Source organism: Diceros bicornis, chromosome 6 (genome assembly GCF_020826845.1).
Source record: "Diceros bicornis minor isolate mBicDic1 chromosome 6, mDicBic1.mat.cur, whole genome shotgun sequence".
Classification (NCBI taxonomy): Eukaryota; Metazoa; Chordata; class Mammalia; order Perissodactyla; family Rhinocerotidae; genus Diceros; species Diceros bicornis.
Genome location: NC_080745.1, coordinates 53,004,921 through 53,020,509, shown reverse-complemented (window position 1 = coordinate 53,020,509; position 15,589 = coordinate 53,004,921). Strand labels below are relative to the sequence as shown.

The window sequence follows — 15,589 nt, the reverse complement described above, 5'->3', positions numbered from 1 at the left end:
GAGTATTTACAGACAGGTTCCTTCTGTGTGCGGTGTCTGATCAGTTATATTAATTGTATTTCAGACCCATCAGACCTTCCTCACTGTGGAGAAATATGAGGCCACTTCAGCAACGTGGCAGGTAGTGCATAATGATGCCTCCTGGGAGACTCGGTGAGCGTGTCTATTGAATATTTTGTCTTTCAAGCCTTGAAAACAGTTGGTTAGTAATGCAGGGAAGACAAATGGGAAGACTGGCTCGGTGCATGATATTAATGATATCAAATTCCCAAAGAGCCTTCTGACCATATTTAGTTGATTTATTAGACTTAATTTTGGTTCTATTTTTCTACAAAACAATGGTGTGTGCTTCTGTAAGATTAGGTGCTAATGAAGTTATGCCCTCCATTCTTATAAACATCTGTTAGTTTTGTTTTTTCCATGGTCACAGACATTACCCTTGAAAGCTGGCTAGCCTTCTTGCAAATTGGTTGAAAGGGGTGCTGGATGAAGGTGTTGAGATGGCTCTGTGGAGCCTGACATTCCTTTTGGAAAAATAATGAGTCTATACCCAACATGAATTGCATGATTGTAGATAGTCAATGATTCTTCATTTGAATTACTAGAACACAAGAAGCTTCAGTGTTTAACTCTTACTGACTCAAATAAGAAAAGAATATGCTCATGGAGTTTCCTCAGAGAGACATTCTCTGTACCTTTTGTTACCAAATACCTGAGCTGAGTAGATATTTTGAAGATTTGAAAATGTGTCTGAATTAAGAAAATTCCAAACGTTCCCAAATCTATAAATTTCACACCACAGGACAGTGGCATGAAAGTGGAAAACATTTTTGGCAATTTGTGTGTAATTCAGATTGCCTCAAACTAAGTGTTATTTGTAGGTTGGTTTGGTTCACATGGTTAGAGATTTGACCATGTAGTAGCCTATTTGATAGCCATACATAAATATGCACATAATTTTTCCTCTCATCTTTAGGACTCTAGGGTATAGGTGATTTTTAAACAAGTAATAAATACATAATTTTTGTTAAAATAAGGTCATACAAATAATAGAAAAGCATGATTTATTTTCAAAGGCCCAAAATCAAAATAGCAGTCAACACTGAAGATTTGTATAGGCCTCTGCCTTGTTCATTAGCACAGCATCATCAACTATTTTTTGAGAGCACTGGGCCCATCACTGAGAAACATAGAATGTTGAGCACACTCGCTCTGCCCAGGGGATTTACTCTCTACATAACTGAGGATATCAGTCAGTTTGCCCATTGTATCTCACTGTATCTGGAAGAATATTTGAACTCCCTGTCATGGTCTACAAGGTGGACATGATGATGATCTGACTCCATCTGTTTCTATCATCTCAACCACTCTTCCACAGTTCACTGTGCCCTAATCCTACTGACTTGCATTCTGTTCCTTGGCTGCACCAAAATTGTTCCTACTTCAGACACTTTGCATTCTCTTTTCCTTCTTCCTAGAATGTTCTTCCTCTAGACATGTGTGGGTTCAGTTTAAATGACATCTCCTTAGAGATACCTCCATCTTACTTTCTTCATTTCACTTATTAAAATTATGTGTTGCTTTACTTGTTTATTACCTTTCTTCCCACCCTTGCCCTAGTAGAACATAATCTCCGTGAAACTTTGGACCATGTCTGTCTTTCTCACTGCTATGTCCTCATTACCTGTAGAATAGTCTGGCACATACGCTCATTAAATGTATATTTTTAACAAATGAATCTGATGCAAAAAGAAGTGTCAGTTGAAGCAGAGGATGATAAGGGATAAAAGGATGCTACAGCAGTTCTAAAGCAGGAGTCATCCTGTGTTCTGAAGATCGGGTAAGGCTTCCCGGGAACTACCTTCCTTAGGTAGGTAGAAAGGTAGAACAAGTAAAGATATTTCTACAAACGGCTGTTCCTTAAAGGTCCTCCCCTAAAAAGTAAGTATTTATCTCTGTTTTGTTCATTGCTGTACTCTCAATATCTAGAATAGTGCCTTGCTTATGGTAGGTATTCCCTGGGTATTCATTTAACGAATAATCATACATTTTTCTAATCACACATTTTTAAGAATAAAATTGGGTTTGTTTGTTTCCTACCAACAGTTTCTACTGGCACAAAGGATCACTGGGTCAAAGCAATGCAACGATACAATGGTATATTCCAGATACTGCCCAGCCTGGAATCTACAGAATAAGATACTTTGGACACTATCGGAAGCAGGACTTTCTCAAGCCCGCTGTCATACTTTCATTTGAAAGCACTTCCTCTACTTTTGAAGTTGTAACTACTTAGTGAAAAGTTGACAGATCATTTAAAGAGCAGCTGTACTCTGTATAATTTGTGTAACTGATTTCACGTGAATGTAAACTATTATGATGACTTCTATAATTGTCCCTGTATGGGGACAGATAGTTTGCTGCTAATGGAATAGAGGAGTGTGTGTGTGTGTGTGTGTGTGTGTGTGTGTGTGATGTGTGTGTCCCATTTATCTTCCTCTAGCAGCTTTTTATCTCATGGTCTACAGCCTAAAGCATGATTTCCCCTGGGGCCTTGTAGCTGTTTAAAGGGATAGTTACCCTCAATATGAAACGTCTGGAATGTTAGTAAGAGTGGTTGAAGATGTGTCAACAATGTTTAAACTATTGACTTATAGAATTATTGAATGTTAACACTGGAAAAGTTTAAAGAGATCATCTAGTTTGATCCTTCACTTGCAGATGAGAAAAATGAAGTTTTATGGATTTAAGATTAGCATAAGGCTACAGGACCTTCCCCCAGTCACATTTAAAAAATGTTATGTAAAAATTGACAACAGATGTATAAGCTCAAGTAGAGAAAATTAACATGCCAGTTTTTCTGTACTGAGCATAACCTTTCAAAGCCATCACCCTGGAATTGACATGCCTAATCCAGAGTTTTGTTGATGCTCAAACCATTTCTGGAATTGCTTTCAGAGCCCAATTATGAGAAAGTCAAACTTGTAATATTTTGATCATGCCTTGTGTTTCCCTAAGTGTCCTTATCCCACTGAATTTTGTCTCATTCCTAGGATTTTTTAAGTGATTTTTTGACTGTTTTCGCTAATCAAATTTACCCCCAAACCACAAAGCTTTGCCATTAGTGTAGATATTAAAATGAAAGTGTTATTGGCTTGGAATTGCGTCCTCCAAGGGGGAGGCTCTAAATTCACTGCTGTGTTCTTTTATCACTCACTCGTGGGCCCATCAATTATAGAATATTTGTGAAGACTTACTCTCATACCCAGCATCGTGCTAGTGCCTGGCCTTGACAATTAGTGAGATCATATTTAGGATGAATGTATAAGTGTCAAAAGGTGACTATTTTGAAGAAGAAAATATTCAATTCAATATAAATTCTGGGGAGGCATTTAAAAATCAGTAATCTTATATATCATCTGTGTTGGATACTCTAATTTGGAGAAAAGAAGCTCCAGAAAATTTGGAAAAAGTTTCAAAAGTTATTTTGGGGCATTATGAAATTTCCAGTCTAATGTCTCAAAGAATGAGGTACGACAACTTGATATCAATTGCCTGAAAGTACTAATTGCATTTAAAATTATCCAAGTTAGGAGCTCCCAGGCTGCAAAATATAATTTCCGAAAACCAAGTGATGCTATTTGTATGTGTGTAAAAGCTTTAGCATTTTAGGGAAAAATCACGTTTATTTCAAAAACAGACTTTAGAGGTTGAACATAGTAATGCTACTAATAATGGTAATCTAATGTCCATTTATGTACGACTAAACATGCTGTACTGCATTAGAATGAACCTGGAACGCTTTTTGATGATTTGGTACTCTAGAGGCTGTTTCCGTGGAAGTTAACTACTGGAGAATTAGCTAATCAGGATTTCAAAGGGTAACAATGACATCGCAGTATTTAGTGTAAAAGTTCAGAGGCCTAAAAGAGCAGGTGATTCGGAAAGTAGTTGACCCCAGACAGATAAATTATATTAGAACTGATGATATGATTTTAAAAAGTGTTTTTCATATAAACCAGCAGAGTTTTTGAATGATTTTCTACCACCTCCATGATTGCCATTGAAGTTTTCCTCAGTCGGCCTGTGAATCTCTGTTGTTTACTTGCAACTGTGCCAAGGCAGCCATTGTATTGCCTGTTGATGATCTTTCTGCACCCATCCCTCTGTACACCAGTACTCTTGGCCCCAAATAACCACAGAAACCCATTTTCTTGCCAGCTGCCATCTCTTCCAACTCCTGCAGTTCTATTTCTGCAGTTTGTATGTAAAAATAAGACCAGATCCCTGTATTATAGATCCCATAGTTATTCACATGAGCATAAAAGACTACCATGAAGAGGTTGATCTGATCTGTTAGTATAAAAACATAGATCCAAACTGTGTCTCTGGCTTCTGCTGGGAGTGGCTCATTGGAGCCAAACCATGTGGAGAACACTCCTGAAATAGGAGGAGAATGTGGACAGAAGGAGGTTGGATTGGTGGCAGAACACTTTTGGAGAAGATTTTGTTTCTCACATCAAAATGTCTGTGTTTTATTTATTGTACTCTGTCTACTCTTGTTTTAAGGATGCTGCGACTTCTTTAAGAAGTACTGAATTATCCCTCTCTATTTTTCAATGAGTATTATGTAAATTGTCAATGTTCAATAGAATGTTTGAGTAAATTAATAATTACACTTAGGAAAGTATTTTCTAATGAGAAGTGATGTAGACAAATGAACACCTTTTTTTCTTTTAAAGAGATGGAACAAATGGTGGTGTATTCCATGTAAATCAGGTTGAAAAGTGATATAAATGATGTCTGTAAGTAACTACCCAAGCATAAGGGAACCACTTCAGTTCCTTCCTGCCCTCCAAAGCTTGACTGTTGGCAAAATACATATGGTTGACATTTTTTACTACTAGGGCAACTGAGAGTTTCCTAGGCAGGTAGTTAATTATAAAGTTGTTTTATGAGCTAATTCTGAGCAAAGAGGCCAAGAATGAATATATTTGTGAATTTTCTTTTCCAATTTACCCTTTTATGCTTCTCCTCCAATGTAAGCAAGCAAACTATTCTTTTCTAATGTTAGCACATGGACTTCAACTTGAGCCAAAAGATTTTATCATTAGATGATCTTGTCATGTCTTTAGTTTTTTCAAATAATGTTTTTGGTCCCTGAGTATCCCAATCTGACCTGCTGGTTTATACTGGCTTTTGGAATTTCATGTTGTATATGATGCCAGAGAGGGAAATTTGCATGTTCCCCACACAATTAGTTAGAATGCATTCAGCTGTAAGTAACAAAATATTCCCGATCAACGGGTACAAACACTGATGACATTTACAATCTCACATAGCAGTAAGTCTTGACGTGACAAATTCGGGTTTGGTGCAGCCGCTTGATGTCACTGGCTTTTTTCTTTACATATTAACTTTAATTCTTAGGCTTGTCCTCTCAGTCAAAAGACGGCTACCTCATGTCTTCATACAATTGCACTCAGCAGCAAAAAGGAAGACGAGGATTATCCTCAGAATCTCTTTTTGGAAGGTGGAAAATACTTAGTAGAAACACAAATAGAATTTCCCTTACATTTCTTTGTCCAGAATTGTCACATAGCCTCAAGGAAGCCTCAAGGCTGAAAAAGAGAACATTTGGCATTTTCTACCTCTAGAGAAGGAGGCAAGTTCTGACAGAAAGAAAGAAGACATGGTGGAAGTAGTTGTTCTATAAGTGTGTCAGCTAAAATGAGTTTGTTATGCTGCGACATTAGAAATTTACATCTTGATCTCACCACATGCCCATTGGGGTCAGCTGGAGGACGGGTTCTGTATCTTCTCATTCAGGGACTCAGCCTGACAGAGGCTCCTATTTAAAATATGCTTCTATAATCAGGGGAAGGAGACATATGCTTCCATCACTGGGGGAAGTAGACATGGGGAATCATGCACCAGCTCTTAAAGCTTCCACCTGGAAGTGACACAATCCCTTCTCACATTTCACTGGGTGAAGGACAGAAGCAGTATATTTGCAACCAGTCCTAATGGTTACCACAATATGCAAGCAATAATATGTGCATGTCCAACTTGATGGCTCTTTGAAATAATTGGAACTAGTTTTATCCCAGTAAATGTATTTTAGAAAAGAATACATCTTAGAAGCCTGATGATGACAGGACTTGCTTTCTATATTGCAAAATGTATGCATTCATTCAGAAAATTTATATTGAGCACCTATATACTTTGTGGCATGCATTATGCTAACGCCTAAGGATACAATAATGATGAAGGCACAGTGAGTTCTTGTAATCAAGGAACTTAGAGTTTAATGGAAGAAGCAGATAAGTAAACAGGCAATTCTTTTTTCACAAGTGACTCATACTGCTACACTATTTTAGGGTGTTGGAGATGGCACCTTATATGGTCTTAGGGATATTGCAGTAGGTTTCCTGGAAGAAATAACATCTAAGCTAACACCTAAAGGATATTAGCTAGGAGAAAGGTAATGGTGTGTGTGTGTGTGTTGACATACATGTGTTCAGGACGGGTAGACTATTCCAGGTAGAGGGAATGCTGAGTAGTTTATCAAGGCTGCTGTAGTTAGAGTGCAAGGGAAGAGTGGTCAGAGATGTAGCACTGAATTTTGCCTTCATGAATAGCAATTTGGTTTTATATTTGTATTAGTATTTTTCCCCCTTGAGACTCTTCAGTTATAAATGTGCTTGAATGGATTTTCTCTTTGCTATACTAATAAAGCACATCTTTTATAACCAAGGAAACTGATTTTGGTTCCCAGTCTCCAGTGACATTAGGTATCACCCTTCTGTCTTTGTGGGTTGTAACCCTGTCTCTTGAATTGAGTTTATTAGAAACTTCTTTTGCTTCTGTCCATCTCGTGTTGCCAAATCTTGATTTCCTTTTTTTTTTTTATATCTACTAAGTTGGCAAGTACAGCCAATAAAGACCACTCTCTCCTTTTAGATGGAGTCCAGAGTTCCAGCCTATGTCTTATAAGTACTTATAAATATGAAAAAACTGACCCATCCACATAAACTTTGAAGTACCTTGGCGTGCATAATTCCAAGTTATCAGAGACCCAGCCTCTGTTGATTTTTTTCTGGTTGTGTTTTAGGATAATGAGCAAACTAGAAGCCTAGCATATTGGCTCAACACTAGCCAGAGGAGAACAGGAGATCTACTACCCCACTGCCTGGACCCAGGTGTCGGGAAGGATTAACTTGACCACATTCTCTGTTTTATTGTAGCTTTCCTATTCAATATAACAGAGTCACCTTTTACTTAAGGCTAGGGCAAGCTAAGTGAACAGAAGAACTTAAAATCCCAGCAATTGCAAACTTGGAAAAACATCAAACAGGGACCCACCACATGCCCTGAATGGCCTATGAACCCAGATGGTAATACAGAGAAAGGCATCCTTAAGTGGAATTTCAATAAACTAGCATGCATGATTTTATAAAGTTGGTGCCATCCTGATGAGGAGAGTATACTTTGGATGTCTTTCCAAATCTGTGGATGCTGTTATGCCCACCCACTGCCACTCTTGTATCGGTTCCTCTTTAGCTCAACTCCACAAATGCAAAATATTTCATGGGGACTGAAGGGTAGCTTATAACTACAGGACATAAATGGAAAGTTATATAAAGTGAAAGAAAGAACCTAGGCTTTGGAGTCTGGTCAACTTGGATTGAATTATGGCTGTGACCTTGGGAGGGTTACTTAATGTCTTGGTTCATGAAAAGGTGATAGCAATAATGACCTTCTTTGATTGCTATGGGGTTGCATAAGTTAATGATTAAGAAAGGATATTCTGGAAACTAACTGGTTCAAATTCTAGTTCTGTCATTTATCCAGTGTCAGACCCTGAGTAAATTACTTAATTTCTTAAACCCACAGTTTCTTAACACATCTGAATTTCTTAATGTATAAAATGAGAACAATAAAAGAACTTGCCTTTTTAGTTTGTGAGATTAAAATAAGTTAAAGTTGTTGGCACAGTGCCTGGCATATGGTATATGTTTCATTAACTTTGTTGTTAATTAACTTAGCTGTCACTGCATACTGTAAAAGATAATGCATATAAGTATCTGGAAAAGAGTAGGAAATAAAAAAATTCCTCCATTGTGAACTGAATCCATGATTTGCCCCAAAGACATTATACTTTACCTGATCTTTTTCCAAGTTGTGCTTCTGCCATCTCTAATATTAGGAAGAAATGAAATGGAGGGATGACTGAGACTATCAGAGTAGTCTAGACTGAGAGATGGTGGAGGTCAGTACGAGAACCAGCTTTAGGAAAGGGTCAGAAAGTGGAAGGGTATAAAACTCTACAGTTGAAATGGACGTGACTTACTGATTGACTGGATGGAGAGGGGGAGAAAGACAGAGTTTTAAAAAATAAAAACCCCAAAACATTGATTGGGCGATAATAACAGTATAAACAAGAGCCAGAGTAAAAGGAAAAAGATTTCAGAGGGATGATGGTAAATATAGTTTTGAAAGTCTGGGATTTGACAAGATGTCCAGGTAGCAAAGTCCAGCACACAGTGGGAAATATGGAATAGGGCCATCAGAGAGAATGTAGGACAAAATACAGTTGGCCCTCCATATCCACGTCGTACATCCGTGGGTTCAACCAACCATGGATGGAAAGGCCTATGATGGTTGTGTTTGTGATGAACATGTACAGACTTTTTTCTTGTCATTATTCCCTAAACAATGCAGTATAACAACTATTTACATTGTATTATGTATTTTAAGCAATCTAGAGATGATTTAAAGTATATGGGAGGATGTGCATAGGTTATATGCAAATACAATTTCAAGTAAGGGACTTGAACATCTGTGGATTTTGTTATCTGTGGTGGTGGTAGTGTGGGGGCTGGGGTGAGGGGGTGGTCCTGGAACCAATCCTCCATGAATACTGAAGTACAACTGCATAGAGATATGGGAAGCATTAATTTCAAAGCAATAGTGGAAATCAAGGAAGTTGATGACTTTGCAAGAAGTGGGGCACATAGGGAGGTGAAAACAGCCTGAGACGGCAGGCCTTTAGAGAATATCTACTTTTAGGAAGGGGGAGGTGAGGGAGGACCAGAAATACTATTACTAAGAAAAGAAACAATTAAGAGAATTAGGAGAGTAGGAAGAAAGAATTTCAAGGTCAATTATACCAAATGTTGCAGAGAAGCTGAAAGGGTTAAGGATTGAATAAGCCTTTGAAACCAGAAAGCGAGCAATTTCATAAGAATGGTAGAAGGTATTGTATACAAGGTTTAGGAGTATTACTGGGTTGATCGGGTGCGGCAGAGACAGTTAGTGGCCTTTGCATATCTGTTCTCCTGTTCTTCCATAGTCATAGTTCTAATTGGTCACAAAGATAGGGCTACATTTCTCAGCCTGGATATAGCCCAGGACTGCATCTGGGTATAGCCATTTAACTAAATTCTGTTCAATGGGGTGAGAGAAGTGATATGTTCTATTTCCCCACTTGTGCTCACAAAAGGAATGGTCATACCTCCCTTGCTCCAATTTCCTTCCTGATAACTGTGAAATGGACATGATGGCAAGAGCTGGAGCAGCCATGTTGAGCCCAGAGATAGAAGCTTCACGTTAAAGATGGCAATCATGTAAAAGATGTCTGAGTCTCTGATAGTCCCTGATAGTCAAATCATCCCTCAACTGCTTATTCTCAGATGATTAAGTGAAGGGAAAATAAGCTTCCATCCTATCTTTCACTATTATGGTTCATTGTTAGAACAGCTGAAATTTATATTCTAACTACTATACCGATGGTAGCCCTCATGAAGGCTATAACTTACACACTTTCTTCTGCTGTGGCTAGGACAAATATCAACATATTTGTATAAAATCAGAAAGCAGATCTTTACCAGCTGACCTGGAGAAAATGGTATGGTGACCTTTTTCTATTTTTTGACTCTCTGGCTGTTATGGGTTGAATTGTGTCCCCTCCCAAAAGATATGTTGAAGTCCTAATCCTCAGTGCCTCAGAATCTAGCCTTATTTGGAAATAGGGTCATTGCAAATTTAATTAGTTGAGATGAAGTCATACTGAAGTAGCTTAGGCCCCTACTCCAATATGACTGGTATCTTTATAAAAAGAATGCCATGTAAAGAGATGCACACAAGAACACAATGTGAACATGAAGGCAGAGACCTGAGTGCTGTTATCTACAAGCCAAGGAATGCCAAAGATTGCCAGTAAACCACTAGAATCATGGAGAGAGGCGTGGAACAGATTCTCTTTCACAGCCTTGAAAGCAAACCAACCCTGCCAATGCTTTGAGCTTGGACTTCTAGCATCCATAATTGTGAGACAATAAATTACTGTTGTGTAAGCCATCTAGTGTGTAGTATTTTGTTATGGCAGTCCTAGGAAATGAATACACTGGCCAATGGATTAATTTCCACTCCCTTAGGCACCTGCCAAAAGAGATTCTTGGGTGCCTTCCAGTTGTAGACGACCTAGTAATTATGTCTGTTCTTTACTCTCCTGGATAATATGGTCATTTTATGGTAACTGATCTCATTTATCATTGGTTGACTATGAGTGTCGTCTATCACCATCAAAGACTATAGTAAATTCTGAAACTAATTTACATATCATAAAAAGCAAAATGAATCAGCTATGATGCAGCTCTAACTAAAATTTTGTGGAGAATAAACATTCTATAATTTTGGAAATTGATCTTTTATGGGTTGTGATCTTTTAGACTATGAATATCTATTATGTATATTTATAAGGTGACAGAATCAGGACAAATATAATTATGCATGTTTATTCTCAGTTCCTATTGAACTGAGTTGGTTTTTTTCCTCTCCAATTTATTATGCAAGTATTATAAGCTCTGCAGCAAATAAGGGACATGTCAGTGTAGAGTCTATCTTTCTGTTTACATGGAGGCAAAGCCAGAAAGGAATCATGATATACTTTAAGAAATTGGTGGTGCCAGTTTTAAATTAAAGTAAAAGATGGTCGTGTTCATATTGTAGAAAGGTATTGCAAAAACAGTAACAGTGAGTTTTTCTCTCTATGGGTGATTCATTTATCTTTAACTAAATCAGTGTTTTTTATTTCGAGATGCTTTCATGAATAAGAGAATGCTTTAAAGACTCTATTGAAGAGAAATTTTCCCATTTTGGGAGGGCATTTTATTTTATTTTGATTAACAAAGTAGCGTCTCAACAGTTTACCAATCTTGTTTCATCTTGTTCCATCTTGTTTCGTCACATTTTATGGGGTAGGGGTGGGGTCGAGCTGGACTATTTCCCTTATAAATACTTTAGTATGTTTCTCTAATGGATAAAGATTTTCATCTTTTACTTAACCACAAGGTAACTCTCAGATCTAATGAAATTGATAATAACCCCTTAATTTCACCTAATACTTAGTCCCTGGTCAAGTTTTCCTGATTGTCTAAAAAATGCCTTTTTACAGTGGGTTTGTTTAATCAGGGTCCGAACAAGTTTCGTACATAGCATTTGGTTTATTTATCTCTTATGTCGCTCTTAATATGTAACATTTCTCCTCACACTACCCCCTTTTCATGATATTTGTTAAAGAAAACATGTTGTTTGTCTAATAGATTTTCCCACGTTCTAACCTTTTGCGTCCTCGTGGTGTGTTTTAACTTCTTCTATCCTTGCTGTTTTCTGTAAACATTAGATAGATCCGAAAGCTTGATTTGATTCAGATTAATTTTTTTTTTTTGGCAAGAATACTTTGTTGGTAGGGCTATTTATTTTCTATTTCATAAAACAGGAGATACACAATGTCTGGTTTTCCCTCTTCCTTTAGGATTAACATGACATTCAGGAGTTATCAGCTTGATCCATCCATTATAAAAGTCCCTGTCAACCTTTGATCTTTGGTTTTCGCAGCCATAGGTGATCATTAATTGGACCCATTATTTCTTTAGGGATTAAAAAATAGTAATTTTCTTTTTTTCAGCTTTATTGAGGTATAATTGACAATAAAATTATAATATATATTTGTATATATTGTATAAAATTGTAATATATTTGTAATATGATTGTAATATATATTGTAAGTGTCCAATGTGATGATTTGCTATACAGTCATGCATCATATAACAACGCGCATATGTTCAGAGAAATGTGTCATTAGGCAATTTTGTCATTGTGTGAACATCATAGAGTGTACTTACATAAACCTAGATGGTATATTCCACTACACACCTAGGCTATATGGTCTAGCCTATTGTTCCTAGGCTACAAACCTATACAGCATGTTACTGTACTGAATGCTGTAGGCAATTGTAACACAATGGTATTTATATATCTAAACATAGAAAAGGCACAGTAAAAATACAGTACAAAATGGTACACCTGTATAGGACACTTACCATGAGTGGAGCTTGCAGGACTGGAAGCTACTCTGGGTGAGCCAGTGAGTGGGTGGTGAGTGAGTGTGAAGGCCTAGGACACCACTGTCACTACTGTAGATGCTATAAACACTGTATGCTTAGGCTGCACTAAATTTATAAAAAAATATTTTTTCTTCAATAATAAATTAACCTGAGCTTACTGTAACTTTTTTACTTTATAAAATTTTTATTTTTTTTAACTTTTTGACTTTTTTATAGTAACAGCTTAAAACACAAACACATTGTACAGCTGTACAAAACTATTTTCATTCTCTATATCCTTATTCTATAGGCTTTTTCCTAATTTTAAAATTTTTAATTTTTTTACTTTTTAAACTTTTTTGTTAAAAACTAAGACAAACACACACATTAGCCTAGGCCTACACAGGGTCAGAATCATCAATATCACTGTCTTCTACTTCCACATCTTGTCCCACTGGAAGGTCTTCAGGGGCAATAACAAGCATGGAGCTGTCATCTCCTATGATAACAATGCCTTCTTCTGGAATACCTCCCGAAGGACCTGCCTGAGGCTCTTCTTGAGGAGGTGTCACTCTTTTCTGAAATATGTCCATGGTAGTTTGCTTGGTTTGTTTCTTTTTTTCATCATAGGTTTGCTTGTAAGCAGATAATGCACCGTGAACGTTCCTCTCTATTAATGAAAACCTTTCAGTGTTGGGGTTCATGTTTTCAAACTTTTTAAGGAGCTTGTTGAGGTCTGCAAATGCTTCTGCTAAACTCTTCACCGTGAATTTTCTTGGAGGTTCTTCTTTTTCTTATCCTGCAGTTTCCTTTTCTCTTGCCTCTTCTTCAGCTATGCGTTCTTGTTCCAATACCAACAACTTATTTGTCAATTCCTCAGGAACCACCACTGGGACCTCCTCAATATCATCCTCATCCACACCCAGGTTAAGGTTGTTTGCCATCTCAACTACAGCCTTGTTGATTTTTGCAACCTCCTCATTCTGAGCAAATCTTTTGAAGTCAAGGATGAACCTCTTGAGTGTCTTCTTCTAGATGCCGTTCATATGCTCCTTGGTGACATCACCCAAAGCTCAAGCAAGGTTTTTGAGGCATAGATGTTGTAATCCTTCCAGAATTGTATCAGTGTCTTCCTCAGTTGCAGCAATAGCCTGGGCAAAGGTCCTTCTCCAGTCGTAGGCCCTCAAAACTGTTATAACTCTTAGATCCATTGGTTGGATCAAAGCAGTGGTGTTTGGAGGGAGAAACACCACTTTGGTATTGGGGTGAAGATCACCAGTAAAAGGAGGATGTCCAGGAACATTATCAACAATAAGCAAAATCTTGAAAGATATGTTATTCCCCAAACTGCACTTCTCCATTTCATTGGCAGAGCACTTCAGGGGGGCATCTTGGAAGAGGAGCTAGGTCATCCATAACTTCTTATTGCTCCTGTAGTACACTGGAAGTGTGTGCTTATTGATATGCTTACATGCTCTGGAGTTGTCACTGTGCCAGATCACAAAGGGTTTCAGTTTGTAGCCTGCAACATTGCCCCCAAGCAAGTCTGTTATCCTATCCTTAAAAGCTTTGAAACCTGGCATTAACTTGGCCTCCTTATGGGTGAAAGTCCTTTCAGGCATCTGTTTCCAGAATAGGGAAGTTTCATCCATATTGAATATTTGCTGTGGCAAGTAATTTTCCTCCACAATCAGTTTATCTAGAGTTTCCAAAAATTCTTCAGCTGCCTTCACATCAGCACTTGCAGACTCACCACTCACTTTCCCATTATGTAATGAATAATGATTTTTGAATTGTTTAAACCACTCAGGGCTAGAAATAAATTCAACATCATAGTTGGGTCGAGCCTTTCCTTTCAACATTGTAAACAAACTTTTTGCTCTGGCTGTGATCGTCGTGGTGCTGAGAGGGCTACGCTTCTGTGTCTGGTCTTCAATCCACGTCATTAGAAGTTTCTCCATGTCTGATATTGGCCCTTATTAAACATTTGTTAGTTTCATTGCCTTAATGAAGCAGATCTTTTAACAGCTTCCATCATTTTGTTCTTGTTCTTCAAGATCATAGCTATGGTGGAATGGGATGTGCCTGACTGGCGAGTAATAACCATCACTGATTTTCCACCTTCATCATCCTTAGTCACTTGTAATTTTGTTTCTAGGTCAATTACTCGACATGGCCTCTTATTGGCAACATTAGCAGTGGATTTTGTATACTTAGGGGCCATCATGAACAAAACAACATGAGATTAAATCAAGCATAAGAGAAAATGATGCAATCAAGAGACGTGGTAAACATGAGATGTATGAGGCTGCTGCTGGCATAATGCAGCATACCGTTTTAGAGTAAAATTTTTTTAGAAGTAGAAATAGTACACTCTAAAATAGTGATAAAAAGTATAATATAGTAAATACATAAATCAGTAAAATAGTCATTTATTATCATTAACAAGTATTATGTACTGTACATAATTGTATGAGGTATACTTTTATATAACTGGCAGTGCGGTAAGTTTGTTTACACCAGCATCACCACAAACACGTGAGTAATGCATTACGCTACAATGTTACTATGGCTACGATGTCACTAGGTGCTAGAAATTTTTCAGCTCCATTATAATATTATGCGACCATTATCATATATGTGGTCCATTGTTTACCCAAACATTGTTACGCATTGCATGACTGTATGTATACAGTCGTCCTCTCTTACCTGTGGGGTATATGTTCCAAGACCCCTAGTGGATGCCTGAAACTTCATATAGTACCAAACCCTAAATATACTATGTTTTTTCCTGTACATACATACCTATGATAAAGTTTAATTTATAAATTAGGCACAGTAAAGGATTAACAACAATAACTAATAATAAAATAGAATGGTTATAACAATATAGTGTAATAAAAGTTGTGTGAATGTGGTCTCGCTCTCTCTCAAAACATCTGGTTGTGCTGTATTCACCCTTCATCTTGTGATAATGTTAGATGATAAAATATTTATGTGGTGAGGTGAAGTGAGGTGAACGACACAGGCATTGTAGCATAGCGTAGACTGCTATTGACCTTCTGATATGTTAGAAGGAGGATCATCTCTTTCTGGACCCAGGTTGACTGTGCGTAACTGAAACCGTGGAAAGTGAAACTGCAGATAAGAGGGAACTACTGTACATTGCAAAAAGATTCCCACCATTGAGTTAATTAACA

At 37.5% G+C, this 15,589-nt stretch overlaps 1 protein-coding gene across 1 annotated transcript in view; it reads left to right on the top strand.

Annotated features, from left to right (window-relative positions):
- Positions 1–15,589, top strand: part of ASAH2 (N-acylsphingosine amidohydrolase 2) — a 213,628-nt gene that overhangs the window by 98,939 nt on the left and 99,100 nt on the right. The window contains exons 22-23 of the mRNA XM_058543442.1: positions 65–153; positions 2,107–2,821. Coding sequence (XP_058399425.1) covers positions 65–153; positions 2,107–2,296 — 279 coding nt within the window. The 3' untranslated portion in view covers positions 2,297–2,821. The remainder of the gene's footprint in view (positions 1–64; positions 154–2,106; positions 2,822–15,589) is intronic.